The following is a 15,270-nucleotide window of genomic DNA, read 5'->3' as shown; positions in this document are numbered from 1 at the left end:
GGGTAAAAGTTGGATCTGGGCTCTGTGCTGCCCAACATAACCAAGATTAGTTCGTAGTACTATAAACAGGTTAGAGCATTTAAAGCTGACAGCACCTTGAAAATTGCTCTAGTTAACAGTGACAGGGCTCAAAACAACCACAAAGAGATTCGAAGAGAAAATAAGGAGACTGGAAATAACCTCAGAATGTACATAACCAAAGAAAGATTCAGGATTAACAAAATAGAACAAATAAGGAGGAAACAACAAGGATATATATAATTACAAAATGACGTGAAACAACTATCAAGAGATGATAAATAACTATAAAGAAAAAATGTGATGAACAGATACGAAATTACTTAGTGAGTTAGCTACCTTAAAAAAATTACCACAAAGAAACTCAAAATGATAACAAAGAGACACAAAATAAAGAAACAACGTAGAAAAATTGCCAGACTTCAAAATGACTTCACAAAACTCATAATAGCCCCTGACATTTATGAAACGACCACTAAGAGATTTAAAGTGACCACAAGTAGATTCCAGATAGGTTTAAAGACATTAAATGACCTTAAACTGTCTAAAAATGAACAAAAAGTAACGTATAAGGAGAAATCGCCCTAAAGAAAAGATAACAGAGGTGCAACATGACCACTTAGGAAAGACACAAAGGAACCACAAAAAAGAGAAAAGTGACAACAGTTGTTGTCAGTCTGATAGTTTTGCTGTTCAGCAGGAGGCTGAGGGACCGTTTGTGTCCAGGGGCCCATTGTCTCAATATGGTTCAGTCATGAATGTCCCCAGTTTAATGAGCACAAGCACAATATAGCCTATGACCTCATACAACCTTAATCTGAAAATGAAACAAAATTCTCCTTCACTCAGGGTTACTTCACTTAGATCTTCCCTCTCTTTTTTCAGAGCCTCTGACCTATAAGTGGATTTTGGTTTAATGAACCTGAGAACCTGAGAACAAACCTGAGAAAGCCGGTTTGGGGAGGCTCCTCATGAAGTTGAATGACAGAGGCAGTGACAGAAGAAAGGCAGAAGCACTGAGGAACTCTGTGACATCGGCAGGTAATAACCAGGTGAAGTGATGGCGGCGTGGTTGGGCCGGGTGTCTTTGGGCGATGCCTGGTACAACATGTACTCCCGCCTGCTACGGACCAAGCCCATGGGCTCCATGGCTCACGGTTCGGACGACCTCATCGAGGCGGCAGAGGGGTCGGCGGTGGGACTGGCTAAAGTTCTGACCACAGTGGACCTGGTGTCACTCGGGGTGGGCAGCTGCGTCGGCACAGGGATGTACGTGGTCTCCGGGCTGGTTGCTAAGGCGATGGCAGGGCCAGGCGTCATCTTGTCCTTCATCATTGCGGCAGTGGCGTCCATACTGTCAGGTAAAAGGCAATTTGGTGGTAAATAATACCTTAACCAGCAATGAATTACAAGGTGAAAATTTCAGTAAATAAGTCTGCGGGATCCATTTGAATACTCTCCTCCCAAACTCCAGTCAATACATATGCAACAGGGCCAGGTGTGCTATGCTCCCGCCTCTCATGTGCTAACGTACCGGAGTACCTCATTTGGAAACACCAACAGTAATTTTTTAACACCAAAACAAAGTTTGTGCCAGATGCAAAGTGACAGTAAATCTGCCCCTAGTCAAATTAGGAGTGTCCACATCTTTTATTTTCTCCACCATTAATATTTTCTATATTTATTTTCGTGTCTTTACTCCTTTGAAAGCACAAAAAACAATTTTTTGTTTTTGTTTTTAACGCAGTCTTACAATATTTATTTTTTCTGTATTCATTTGCAAACACTAACTAGAAAACCCTTAAAGGTAGGGTAGGAGATCCTGGATTTTGAGTCCAGCGAAGCCGCATTTTGAAAATACACAGGTAAAAAGTCCCAACCCTTTTCTTCACTTTCCCCCGAAGGCACGCCTCTAGAGTACATGAACGCGCACGCGCACGAAGGTGCACGAGCGCTGTTCTGACAGCAAGCATCGATCGTTGCCGTATTTAGTATTTAGTATTTAGTTTATGCTAACTATACGTTTAATAATGCTAGGTGCTAGCCAAGCTGGCTCTAATTTAGCTTCCTGCCAAGCTTCTGGACGTGTAATTCGAGCAGGGTACGCGCACAGGGGGAAGGAGGGGGAGGGAGGAGCAGATTGCAGTTTGATAGACGGCATCAGTATCCAATCATTGTGAACGGTCCGTTCACAATGATTGGATGATTGGTTTTTCCTAGATTGTACGTTCTAGAGGCCACTAAAACTTTTCATATTTGTGTCAAAACTTTTAATTAATTGGTTGCAATGGGGGTGTGAAGAGTATTTCAAGCAATATGTAAAAAAATGTTCCAGAAAAAGATCCCCTACCCCGCCTTTAAGTCATGTGGATTAAGATTTAAGGCCAAAAAGCTCAATTTGTTTTTTTTTTTTTAAAACTCTATGTTGACATAAACTGAACTCTTTAATCCAGCCAGATGAAGGATTTTGAGTATCTTCTGCTTAACCCATAAGGACCATGGTGACACAGGAACATTGTATGTTGTAACAAATGATTGAAACTGAAATTTATTCACCAATAATGGGCAATATAACATATGTAACATTACAGATCTTTGACACTTTGTGGTGGTACCTGAATGTTTTTTTTTTCTTTTTCTCAGAAATATATAAATATCATATAGTCCCATTGGGTCTGTTTTATATTCCCTATAATTTTTTCTTCAAGGAAAAATGGGTCTGGATTCTTTTTGGTGTTTTCCAGCTGCCGCCTTTCCAGAAAGCTCAAAATCAAACTATCTTGGGAAATGTTTTAAATGCTGTCAAGTCTAAACACATTCAACAGCACATTTGTAGCCTCGTTTTTTTGGGTGTTCTAAATGTGTTTTTGTTTAAGGTGTGTGCTACGCGGAGTTTGGTGTCCGGGTCCCCAAAACGACGGGCTCGGCCTACACGTACAGTTACGTGACGGTGGGGGAGTTTGTGGCGTTTTTCATCGGGTGGAACCTGATCCTGGAGTACCTGATCGGCACAGCGGCGGGGGCGTCGGCCCTCAGCAGCATGTTCGACTCTCTGGCCAATCACAGCATCAGTAACTACATGATAACACACCTGGGCACGCTCAGAGGACTCGGTCAGTAACAAAATCATGCAAATTACAAACCTGTGCTGTTAGTTGCAACAAAGGGTGAAACATAGATGCTTTAGTTTAGTACTTTTATCTTTTTTTCACATTTATTGTCTCACCTTGCAGTGAAGTTTGGTTCAGTGTTGTGCGAATAAAAAGATCTTTAACATTAAAAGCAGGGGATAGAATCATGACATGAACTTTCACCTTAAAGCCCTTCTTCATATATCAGTTTGTATCCTTGTCTTTGCAGCAGAGTCAGTATGTCTGCTGTGTCTGTTTGTCTCAGGGAAGGGTGAGGACACTTACCCTGACCTGCTGGCCCTGTTCATCGCCCTGCTGGTCACGGTGATCATATCTCTCGGCGTGAAGAACTCTGTGGGCTTCAATAACATACTGAATGTGGTCAACATGGTGGTCTGGGTCTTCATGATCGTGGCCGGACTCTTCTTCCTCTCACCAAGCAACTGGGAGGGCGGCAACTTCTTGCCGTACGGGTGGTCAGGGGTGAGATCTCCACGTTGATATGAAATGCAGTGAAACAGCTACTAATGTCCACGTGTGAAAGTCAAACAAAGCATCTACAGCTTTCCACGTTTTCATTTTATCCCCACAATGAGTAAAAAAAACAACTCATGGAATATTTCTCTTTTTAATTAATTGAAAACAACACACTGAAATATCCCATCTCCACCATTTATTCAGTACTTGTTTACAACCATTTTAGCAGCAGTGGGAGCTTCAAGTCTTATTAGGAATGATCCAACACCCATCTGTTGTGGAAGTTTCTCCCAATCTTCTTTGGAGAAACGTTCAAACTCAACCAGGTTGGATGGAAAGCATCGGTGCACACCTGTATTCAGATGCATTTAATTTACCCACTATATAGTGTGAACTATATGGTGGATTCCTACTTTCAGGCGCAATTTAAATGCTGTGGTTCGTCATCATTACGCGCTCCGTAATCTACGCGGCCCATAAAAAAAACACCAAATCTGAGATGATGAACAGCACGAGTTGGTTGTTTTTGGTTTAAAACTTGGTGTTTGACGTCTTTCTTCACAATACTGACATAACACCTTTGTGACAAAAATCTGTGTGCATCGATAATATTTTCAAATGGTTCCATATCCACCTAAACAAACACTGACTGCAGCTGTAACTATATCATAATCCTAAATATACTAATAATGAATGAATATATCCAGGAAAAGGACTCTCTTGTTGGTAAACAATTATCTTTTAAAGTCAGTCATTGTTGTAGTTTACATATGAAGATTTCAAATGTGAGCTAAGCAACTTGAGTTTCAAATATGGCTCAAATTACATGGAGACTATTCTGTCATGATTAAGTGATTCCAACATTTTTTCTACTTTTTGATCGAACAAAAAATTCCGAAAACCTGCTTGTATGGTTTACAACGTCCGAATGTTAAGCTGCTAAATGAAGTATTTTGTGTCATCTTTGAGATTTGTTTATTTTGCCAGGGGTTGCGCATAAGGGGCTGTAAAACGAACAAGTGGACCGTTTGAAGCCAGCCCAGGTCATTTCAGAGCTACTCTGCTGGGTTCAAGTCCAGACTCTGGCACAGTTATTCCAGGTCTCACAGAGTTTTCCTGAAGCCTTTCTCGTGCTTTTGGTAGATTACTGGTTAAAATGCTAATCTTGAAAATTAGTTATATTTCATCTCCACATATTGAATATGCAAATATTTCTGAATTTGCTGTGTATTCTTTTGGTTGTTCCATTTTAGTATGAAGGACGATGTTGAGCTTTCGGGTAGTTTAAATTCATCCCTCCCCAGATGTGTATGTGTACACATCCTGTCTTCCAAGTCTTCGGACCATTCTGTTGACAACAAACATCTCAGGACAAGTGCTAAAGATGCATCTGAGTTATGTGGAGTGTGATACTAACAGAAAATCTTGATTTTTGTTGAGCCTGAAATATACGTTTTTTGGATATTCTGTGACGTGTTGTTTCTGATCAGGTGATGCGAGGGGCAGCGACATGTTTTTACGCCTTTATTGGCTTTGACATCATCGCAACGACAGGAGAGGAGGCAAAAAACCCCAACACGTCCATCCCTTATGCCATCACCGTCTCACTGGTCGCCTGCCTCACCGCCTACGCATCGGTCAGTACAACGGTGTCAATCTGTTCTAGATTTGCAGCTGTGTTTGGGATTGTCTAATTTTGGAAGTGGCCTTATAACCCTTTCCAGATTGATGGGCAGCAACAGTTGCTTCTCTAAGATCATTGCTGATGTCTTTCCTCCTTGGCATTGTGTTAACACACACCTGAATGCTCCAGACCAGCAAACTGCCAAAAACTTCTGCTTTTATAGATGTTCTCACACTTATTGATTATCAATTGATCAGTGCATTGATCAGCAGACCCTCTTAATTCCCGTGGAAGCAGTAAGGGTTCACTTAGTGTTCACACACTGCTTCTGCATTTGTACGTAAAACGGTGGAACTGAAACTGTGTGTACTTTCTCTTTTGCTCCTTGTAGTAAGAAGTGAGCAAGTTTCCAGATTTTCTTCCACTGAATGAACCATACTGACATCCGTATTTAAAAAATTTAGATACAGACTGATCTATGAGCCTTTAGAAAGGCCTAAAGTTAATTGTCACTTTCAGTTTTACATCTGCTTGTTTTAGACTAAGACTCTGCTGCTTTGGGGCAAAATCCAATGGTTTTGTGAGCATGTTATTATACGTTTCATTAGCTTCAGCTTAATAGAAAATATATTCATATCTGTTCACATCCTTGCTCTTCACAGGTGAGTGTGATCCTGACTCTAATGGTTCCATACAACCTGATCGATGGCTCGGCTCCTCTCATGGAGATGTTTGCTGTGCACGGCTTCATGTGGGGGAAGTACACTGTGGCTGTCGGCTCGATCGCTGGTCTCACCGTTTCCCTGCTGGGCTCCCTGTTCCCGATGCCAAGGGTCATCTACGCCATGGCTCGAGATGGACTGCTGTTCAGGTGAGGCTTGAGACACACAAAGATAACTTACAGTCAGGATAAGGAGCTCCAACGTGAGGTGAGTCCTCTTGTGTCTGCGTTTGAAGGTTCCTGTCACATGTGTCAACGCTCACACACACTCCTGCTTTGGCATGTGTGGTGTCGGGAAGCCTGGCGGCCATCCTCGCTCTGCTGGTGAGCCTTAGGGACCTGATCGAGATGATGTCCATTGGCACCCTGCTGGCTTACACTCTGGTCAGTGTGTGTGTGCTGTTACTGCGCTACCAGCCTGACGAACAGACCGACACACACCAGTTTAACTCAGAGGAAGACATGGACAGCCTAAAGAACCAAGATGGTGAATCCGTCCCCACAAAAGATGACCACATGCTGATCGGAGGCTCAGATAGTGATGGGCCATCTTCTTACCATGCTGGTGGGGCCAAAGGGGAGGGAGATGACTCTGATTTCCACACAGGCCACGCCTCCCTGTTGAAAAGGCTTCTGGGAGGTCATTACTACACCCTGCGACTCCGGCTTGGAATGCCTGATTCGTCAGCAAAGCCCACCCCTGCAACCGGCCGCACAGTGACCAGATGCACCCTCCTCCTCTTCTTCACATCCTTCCTCCTGTGGGCCACTGTCATATTTGGCTTTGAGCAGGGTACAGGGGCTGGAGCGGTGTTTTCAGGCCTGATGGCCACACTGATGGCTGGATCCTTGGCGAAGCTTGTGATTCTAATCATACAACAACCAGAGAGCACACGAAGGCTTCCATACATGGCACCATGTGTGCCATTTGTCCCTGCAGCGGCCATATTGGTCAACAGCTACCTCATGCTGAAGTTGTCCGCTCTCACCTGGGCCAGGTTCACCATCTGGTGCCTCATAGGTGAGTTGAAAATAAGGACTTAATTTCTATAATTTACTATTGAGGAACATATTTTAGTGCAATCTACAAAAAGAGAAATTATTTATTTTTAAGTGGTAGTAAACAGTGTAACCCACAGTTACTTTTTGATTTCACCAGTCAGATTTAAAGAGGGCAAACTACATTTTTTAGTTTTTTCCCCCTTTGATGTGTTGAAGCTTTTTATGAAGTAAAACATCTGTATCATTAAAAAGCTCAAAGCCTATCTCAGAGGAAGTTATACTCTTCCTCAGAACATCCTGCTCCCAAACTTTGGATGGATGGATGGATGAGATTGATGAGGTAGAGAGATGATGGATGGATAGAGTCATAAAAGAAATGATAATCAGTTAATTCTTTTAAAGAAACAGCATGTGTCAGATTTATGGATGATGAAGATCATGTTGCAGCCTAATACGACTCCTTTGATGGAATAACATGACCTCACTTAATACTCAAAGCACAGGAAAAAATGAGAGACTTGGTTAAAATACGACTTTGCATCAAACAAGAAGGACATAAATGAAAGAATGATGGTGGATGTGACAACACTGATGTTCTACTTTAACTCAACAAGTTTTATTCTTTAACTCACACAGAACTAAATGATTGTTGTAAATGTGGGACTGAAGTCTCACGATATCTGGTGATTCATTTCTGAGGTTGGAGGAGTTGCTGTGCGATAAAAGAAACTATAAACTTTTGCGTGTCCGTCTTCAGGTCTGCTCATCTACGGTTGTTACGGAGTCTGGCACAGCACACTGGAGCTAAATGCCCGTGAGCAGCAGGCGCACGCCAGCTCCTACCAGCGCTACGACGACCACATGGACGACACCTTCTCTGCCGACATCCACACCCAGGAACCGGAAGAGAGGCCCTACCAGGGCTGGTCTGCCCCAGAAGAGAGGGGAAACCACCACCAACAGCAGCAGAACCAGGGTGAGGACCAAGAGGTAGAAGAGCAGAACCGGAGCGAGGATGATGGGGAGCAGTATGGGTACCAATCTGGAGCAGGAGGCCAGAACACGAGCAGAGGCAGCAGGTCCAAAGGAAGGACCAATCATGGCTTTGATGATGAAGATGACTGAATTCAAGAGGTTTCCCACTTTCTGTCCTCCTAAACTGAAACAGTCTCAACATTTAGGAGAGCTGATAAAACTTTGAATTTTCTTCTGAATCATGTGACACCATACTCAACAAGATTTTAAGTTTATTTTAACTGCTGAACGCATCTCTGGGTCTCCTCAGTGTGGTTGCATCTATGGGAAAAAAGGATCCCATCAAAAATGAGACACAGAATGACGCTGACAGCAGACGCTTCAGCAGGCTCTGATGTCTGGTCCCACGTTTCTTCGTACACACCACAAAACACACCAACAAGCTGCCAGTGACAACACAACACTAAACTTCCTCTGGTAAAGGGATGTTTTAACAGTTTGTATTGAGGGTTAACCATAACATCCAAGGATAAGAGACACAATGGTGCAGTAACTCAGGGTGATCTGCTGTAAGACAACTCAGGATTGTCTTCCACATGGAGGAGAGCAACAATATAATTGTGGGTCAAAAGAGAGATGAAGATGTTTTTTGATTTGTCAGAAGGTTTTAAAGCCAAACTGGAAGGAGTTAAACTTTTTCACATGTGCTGCACTGCTCTGAATGTAGTCAGATTCATCACTTACAAACATGAAACATCAGATCAGATCTATTTAAAACCTAAAAACAGAGCTGCGACCTGTAATGTAAGCGGGGCCCCTTGCTGTTGGAGCCAGGTCATCGCTGTGGCCCCTCGTTTGCTATGTGTTCGTTTTGGATAAACACATTTGAATAATGACATAAGGATACATCATTAAAAAAATAAGTTAAAATAAATCAATAGTTGTTGGCACCAGGACCATTTAGGACACCTCCACCACCCTTTGTGTTACTGTGACTGTAAAGAGTACAACCAACAATTGGTTTCTTGCTTCTTATCTCTTCATCTGTGTTTATTGTTACATGTCCAGACAGTTTTCAGTCAGAACCAATCACAAACTCAAGTTGCTTCTCTGACCATTTGCCTCAGCAACACGTCACATTGAGGATGTCAGTGAATGTGTTCCTGTCTGCTTCCTGTGGTCAGACATCATTTCTCCTGAACTCTTGGTGACATTCATGCCACTTGCTGATTAACCTTTTCCTCTGGTTCTGTTTGTGTACTTTGTTTACAGTCTTTACTTTTTCCTTGTTTGGGTGTTTGGTATTATTCAGTGTCATGTGTGATAATGTGTGTAATGTGGATAAATGAGAATGGGTGTCTGTTTCAAAGGAATAAATGTCTCATTTTAAGAAAAAAAAACAGCCTGGGACTCTTTTTGGGTAAAAAAAAAAGACTTTTACCATTTAAAATATCAGACAAAAATTCATCAGTACACGTACACTGTTCATTTACTTGATATTGATTAAGCTGTGGATAAAGAGAAAGAAAAAGGCTGTTCAAAAGACTGATAATGGAACTTGAACCAACCTGCTTATTTGGGATTAAATTTAATTGTGCGCTTTTATTTAACAAACTTTTCTGTAGAGTAATGATTGGAAAAATATCTAATGAAAGAGGCACATCAGCACACAACCAAAAGTTAGTTAATTTCAAATCATAAAAACTCCCTTCGACATCTATAGACACTGCTGATCTAATCTAATCCTCCTGACAGGACATGATTAACTGGAGTCGTTTAGACCTGAGGTCATGGTCAGTTAAACAGGCAGAAAGCCAAAAACACAAAATCCTCAAACTTTGCTTCCTGTCCGAGGAAAATGTAAAACACTGAATGCAGCTGAAAGTACTGTTTATAAAAGGAAATGAAATTACGATTTTGAATACAAGGCACATTTTTGACCAAGATCATCCCCTCTGATACAGAACAGGCATTTCTCAGTGCTGTTGGAGGTTTTGGTCCAATCTTAATGGTCAAGTTAAACAGAAGAAAATAGACCATCAGTTACGATGACTTGTAAATTCTTTTTACACATACACAAAATTAACGTATTTCATCTTTAAATACAATAGCCTGGATGTCTAAATATGTTTCGAGTGTATAGATCCCATAGCTCAGGTGTAGAGTGGATTAAAACAAAGAATTTATTATTCTAAGAAGTCCCTCGAGTACCACTTTGTGTAGTTTTGAGTGATCTAGTGGCAGAAATTGGCAGAAAATTTTACCTTAGACTGAGTTATTAGTATCAATAGACTGTCCAAGTCTTTAGACTTCCTCATTCTACTACTGTAGCACTTTGTCATGTATCAAAATTACTTTTAATATTATGCAATAAAAGTAAATGGTTAGATTTATGCGATAAAAATGCTCGCTTAAAGTTGGATGTTAAAGTTACTTGGCTAGGGTTAGACATTAGAAAGTACTTGTTTTGGGATTTTGCAATAGAAGTACTTAGTTATGGTAAGGTATACTTGGTCAGGATTACGATGTAAAATGCACTTGGTTTGGGTTAGGAAAACATCATGGTTAGGGGTTATAATAAACAACTGAACAACTTTACTTCAGAAAGCTTCACTGACATTTGTTTTTATGTTTAATGCCACTGTTGTACATTAATGCGTCAAAAATGATCCCGATTATGAGTGGTCTTCATATTTTCCGTGAATTTTGAACAGAAACAAGGTTGTTTTTAACTTACAAATCTGAAGGGAGCGCAGCGCTCTCTTAGAGCATTGAAAAAGGCTGTTATCGACAGTGGATGCTTCATGATGAACTGTATTTGCACGCACCCCTGATTTGCACGCTCCAGGCAGAAGCCACCAGACTGTGTGATCATTTCTGCCCCTCTGAAGGTGTAAATACAAACTTATAAATAAAGCGACTACATTAGGACAACTGAAGTGTTTGGGTCTCTCCCTCTGCTGGCTTTATTCTTTGTGTGCTAGTGTCAACTCTTGTGGAACAAGAGACAAGAGAAAATAAGTTGCAAACCAAATAGTTAATTTGTATACTTTGAATGCATCATAATGAGCAGGGCCTGCTCAACAGAGGACAGTGCTGATTCCTTTCCCCTTTGGCACCAGAGTACTGTTTTAAAAAGATATTAATTCAGCTGATGGATGATTAATGTAAACTGATTGAGCTCTGCAGTTTATGATGAACCATTAATGTTTTATTTAAACTGACAGATGACAAGAACGATCTTAGGAATGTGAACTCAGAGGGTGAAGATCTTGCTTTTAAACCTGCAAAATGACCATCAGGCCCCAGATGCAGCCTGTTGAACTCAAACTAAAGCAAGGTTAAGTGCTAATACATCTTGTTTTCGTTATCAAAGTTTGCTTTAAATTTGTAATAAAATAGTCATGCATGCATCTGCTCAGATAGCTGTGGAACTCCTGTGTCAGTACTTCATAACATTATGTACCATGTAAGAAGGAGATTTCAGAGGAGCTGAAAGATAAATGAGTTCATTTTAGGACTCTGAATTTATTTCAGAATTTTGAATATGTGGTGGACTTTAATCTTGAACTAATTCAGATTATCAAAGTCTAAACTGAACTTTGATTTACTTGCACAACCATGTCCATTGTCTGACTGTCGGATTATCAGCCCTGGAAAACTTACAGATCCAAGAGTGATGCTTTGTTCAAAATCTATGTTTAAGCTTGACTCAGCAGGCTAATGAGCAAACATCAGTTTGTGATAGGTCAGAGCGGGTTGTTCTGGCAGTAGCAGAAATTAAATCAAACAATTTCGTACATATATGTGATATTGTTTGGATAGCTACATTTAGTTCAGTAAATTACAGAATAACTTTATAACAGAAGAACAAAGTCCCCCTGCTTCTACTTTTATAGGAAACATGTGAGAAAACAGCATTCTTGTAGCCATTTGCTTTAAGTTAAAAGGCTTGTTATTATACAGCTATTTCAATTCTGTACAAGTTTCTGATTTAAGTTTGTAAAATGTTGCTTTGATGCTGGATTATTCTGAAATAAAAAAAAAGATAGAAAATCAGACAGGGCTAGACGAATCAGACCTTTTTATTTGGAACATCAACAGCCATACCTTCAACTCCATTCGGTCAATTTCTATTTAATAACAAAGAGATAAAAGAAGATAAACAAGTGTAATTCTTATTTAGAGTACACTTTTTTAGAGTACATGTGGGTTATAGAAAAAGCAACTAATGTATTCTTAGTTTTTCTTAAGATGTTTTTGGGTTAGGGTTGGTGAAAAGTACAGCATCAACAGCTGGATAAAATAAAGACAGAGCGTGAGGCTTTCACACATGTATCCTCTTGGCATGATTGGTGGGGGGATCCAGCTGCGTGGCCGTATCCCCCCGTCTGGAGTAGTAGAAGCTGTTGTCTCTGGACAGGTTGGCCATGTCGGAAACCTGGCAACATAAGATCACAATGCCGCCCAGGAGACAGAGACCACATCCGACCCAGCCGGCGTACAGGGAGAAGCCAAACGACATCAGATGCTCCTCTTTGTGAGCACCGATGGGGAACCAGACGGTTGATATGATGCCGCAGACAGCTGGGTTTCAACAGAGAGAATTCATTAAAAAACAAAGGTGAGAAACAGGGAAAACACATTAAATTTGGTCAAAAAGACTGATGTTTGGCTGTCTGTCCTGGAGGGCATACACAGGAACTAACTGTCTCATCCTGCAGGAAGCAGGACAGTCTGACAGATGAACCCAGTCAGGATGAAGCTGAGCTGCCAGACCATGACCCTCCTTCCATCCCTCCTCCTCCCCTTCAACAGCTGGGAAAGACCTGAGTGCTGTAAATACGGAAACTACTGTCCTCTCAAGGTAAAACCGTCAGGAGCTTCAGTCCTGCAATGTGAAACTAAAGCTAAAATCTGTTTCCCAAAATCAAAACATTTTTCACCACATACACTGTCCAAGCTGTCTATTTAAAACCTGTTTGACAAACGGACAGGTACTGACGTCCAAAACCTAAACAACTGTCCTCAAAAACTGACTCCAAAGTCTAAAACTACTGTAACTGAAAACCAAAACCATCGTCCTCTGCTATAAAATCAAACTACAGTGTTATGAGGAAAGACTTAAAAGATTAAATTTACCAATGTCAAATATCAGAAAGACATTGTTGCTAAATTTACTCAAATGAAAGAAAAAAGGTTTTGGAGGTATGAAAGTAATTTAGTCATGACCTATCTTTTTATCATTAACTAATAAAAACCTTTGTTTTTAACAATAATAATGATGGAAGACAAAGACAATTTTCATATCACAATTTTTTTGAGACAAGAGGTTCAATCTGGCTTTTTCCATTTGAATAAAAGTTATATGTAGACAGAAGTTTAATTTATACAGTACCTCATTTCTTCATATATTTTCATGAAAACAGGAAACAGCTGCTGTGATTTATTGAAACCAGAATGTAAATACAGAATATAAGAAACATAGTTTGAATTCTAAAGAACTTTAAAGTCAATATCTGGTCTGAGCTCATTTATTCTCAACACAGCCTGAACCCTCTTAGATGAGCTTTCTGTCTTTTCTTTAAGGAGTCTTCAGGAATAGTTCTCCAGGCTTCTTGAAGGACATCCCAAAGCTCTTCTTTGGATGTCGGCTGCTTTTTGTTCCGTTCTCTTTCAGGATGATCCCACACTGCTTCAGTAATGTTGAGCTCCGGGCTCTGGGGAGGATTCATCCCTCCATCAGACCTGTTGCCACTGATTTTTAGTTTTCAGTTCTTGTGTCATTTGGCACAGCTCAGCCTTTTCTCCCTGTTTCCCATTTCTGATGAGGCTTGGGCCAACAGTAGATGGATCAACCGAAGGTCCAGATGCATCTCTCAGGTTCTGTGTCAGGTCTTTACACACTGCACACCATGCTGAGATATGCAAAGTTTTCAGCTAATAGCTCTTTGGGAATCACCTTGTTGCTGCAAAAATACTATTTTCTGTCTGTCAAACTGTTTTATCTTTGGTGTTTTTCATAGATGAAACTAAAGAAATGGGGACAAATGATATGTCTTTGTGACAGGCTGCTAGAAACAAAGTGCCTAAAGATATAATTTAAAATAGTTTCTTTACTAAGTTGTCTGTTATGTGTCGACACAACACATCCCTTGAGTTAGGAGCCTTTTTTATACTATAATGATACATCGGTCAGAATTAAGTGGCTGAACAAACAAACAGATTCCAAATGGTCAGGTACAAGGATTGGATTGAAAATTAGTGCAAAAGCAGCCAATGTCCAAAGAAAAACTTTGAAAGACCTTCAGAAAGCCTGGACAACTATTGCTCAAGATCACTTTAAAAGATTACAAGAAAATCTGGCTGCTTGGAAGGAAAACATACAGAAATTATGCTGGATCGGGACTTTAAATAGCACTGTATATATCATGTTGGTCTAATCCACAGTCTTACAGTCCTCCTCACCCATCATGATGATGAGTGCACCTCCCAGATAGGCACGGCGTTTCTTGATGACTGATGAGTCGTTTGGCAAACGAACGCAGGGCAACGACATGAGGACCAGCAGCATGGCAGGCAGACCCAGCAGACATGCGCAGATCATCAAAGCACGAGAGGTCTGCACGTAGGCTGAGAAAAATGAAGCATCTGTCTGTAACATTTTCAACACAGCTTGCCTCTGACTGGTAGGAATGTTGACACGGGCCAAATACAGTACAGCAATTCAAAAGTTTTCATTAAAATGTGTTAGGCAACTGTTATGAATATTTCAGAGGGTTTTTTGTGTTTAAAAGGACATTTAAAAACATTTTTGAAGTTTTTAAAGTATGAAAATAACTGGACATATAACCTTATTTGTGCTAAAAATATGAACCGAGGCACCTCACAGTCATTGATTTATCTAAATATGTCCCAACAAGATGACCCATTGCATTTCATTATTGGTCATCAAACACATTATCAGTTAAAAATGTAAAAACCTGGAGTTATATTTTTTCACAGAAATGTAATATTTAGAGCATTTAAAATTTTTTTCTACGTCCAGTCATCCACCACGTCACTCACCTGGCAGCTCGAAAATCTGGTTCAGACCCACGCAGTGGTACAGCGCCGGGGAAATGACGCACTCTGCCCAGAGGCCCCGGGACCCCAGGTCGTCCATGCGGACACACGTAGCCACCGTGTAGTCACAGGTCCGGACCCAGTCGTTGGTTGCCGTGGCGACGATTAGGCCAACCCAGCCCGTGCAACTTGCAAAGCTGCCTATCAGATACCTGCACAAGTGCGCCATGAGGAGCAGACGTGCGTTTTTACGCGCT

The 15,270-nt window shown here is 41.0% G+C and overlaps 2 protein-coding genes across 2 annotated transcripts; one reads left to right on the top strand and one right to left on the bottom strand.

The window, feature by feature from the left end:
- Positions 1-912: 912 nt before the first annotated feature.
- slc7a14b (solute carrier family 7 member 14b) lies at positions 913-8,242 on the top strand. Its single transcript, XM_075452298.1, has 7 exons — positions 913-1,379; positions 2,895-3,131; positions 3,415-3,632; positions 5,117-5,263; positions 5,913-6,121; positions 6,208-6,992; positions 7,731-8,242. Exons 1-7 carry the CDS (start codon positions 1,079-1,081, stop codon positions 8,096-8,098), a joined length of 2,265 nt encoding a protein of 754 aa, XP_075308413.1. The 5' UTR covers positions 913-1,078; the 3' UTR covers positions 8,099-8,242.
- A 3,943-nt stretch (positions 8,243-12,185) lies between these two features.
- Positions 12,186-15,252, bottom strand: cldn11b (claudin 11b). Its single transcript, XM_075452535.1, has 3 exons — positions 15,017-15,252; positions 14,417-14,581; positions 12,186-12,535 (listed from the first exon to the last, which is right to left on the bottom strand). The coding sequence occupies exons 1-3, from the start codon at positions 15,240-15,242 to the stop codon at positions 12,276-12,278; spliced, it is 651 nt and encodes a 216-aa protein (XP_075308650.1). The 5' UTR covers positions 15,243-15,252; the 3' UTR covers positions 12,186-12,275.
- Between the last annotated feature and the right edge of the window lie 18 nt (positions 15,253-15,270).

This window comes from Odontesthes bonariensis, chromosome 20, assembly GCF_027942865.1.
Source record: "Odontesthes bonariensis isolate fOdoBon6 chromosome 20, fOdoBon6.hap1, whole genome shotgun sequence".
NCBI lineage: Eukaryota > Metazoa > Chordata > Actinopteri > Atheriniformes > Atherinopsidae > Odontesthes > Odontesthes bonariensis.
This window is presented reverse-complemented; position numbering and strand designations above follow the sequence as displayed.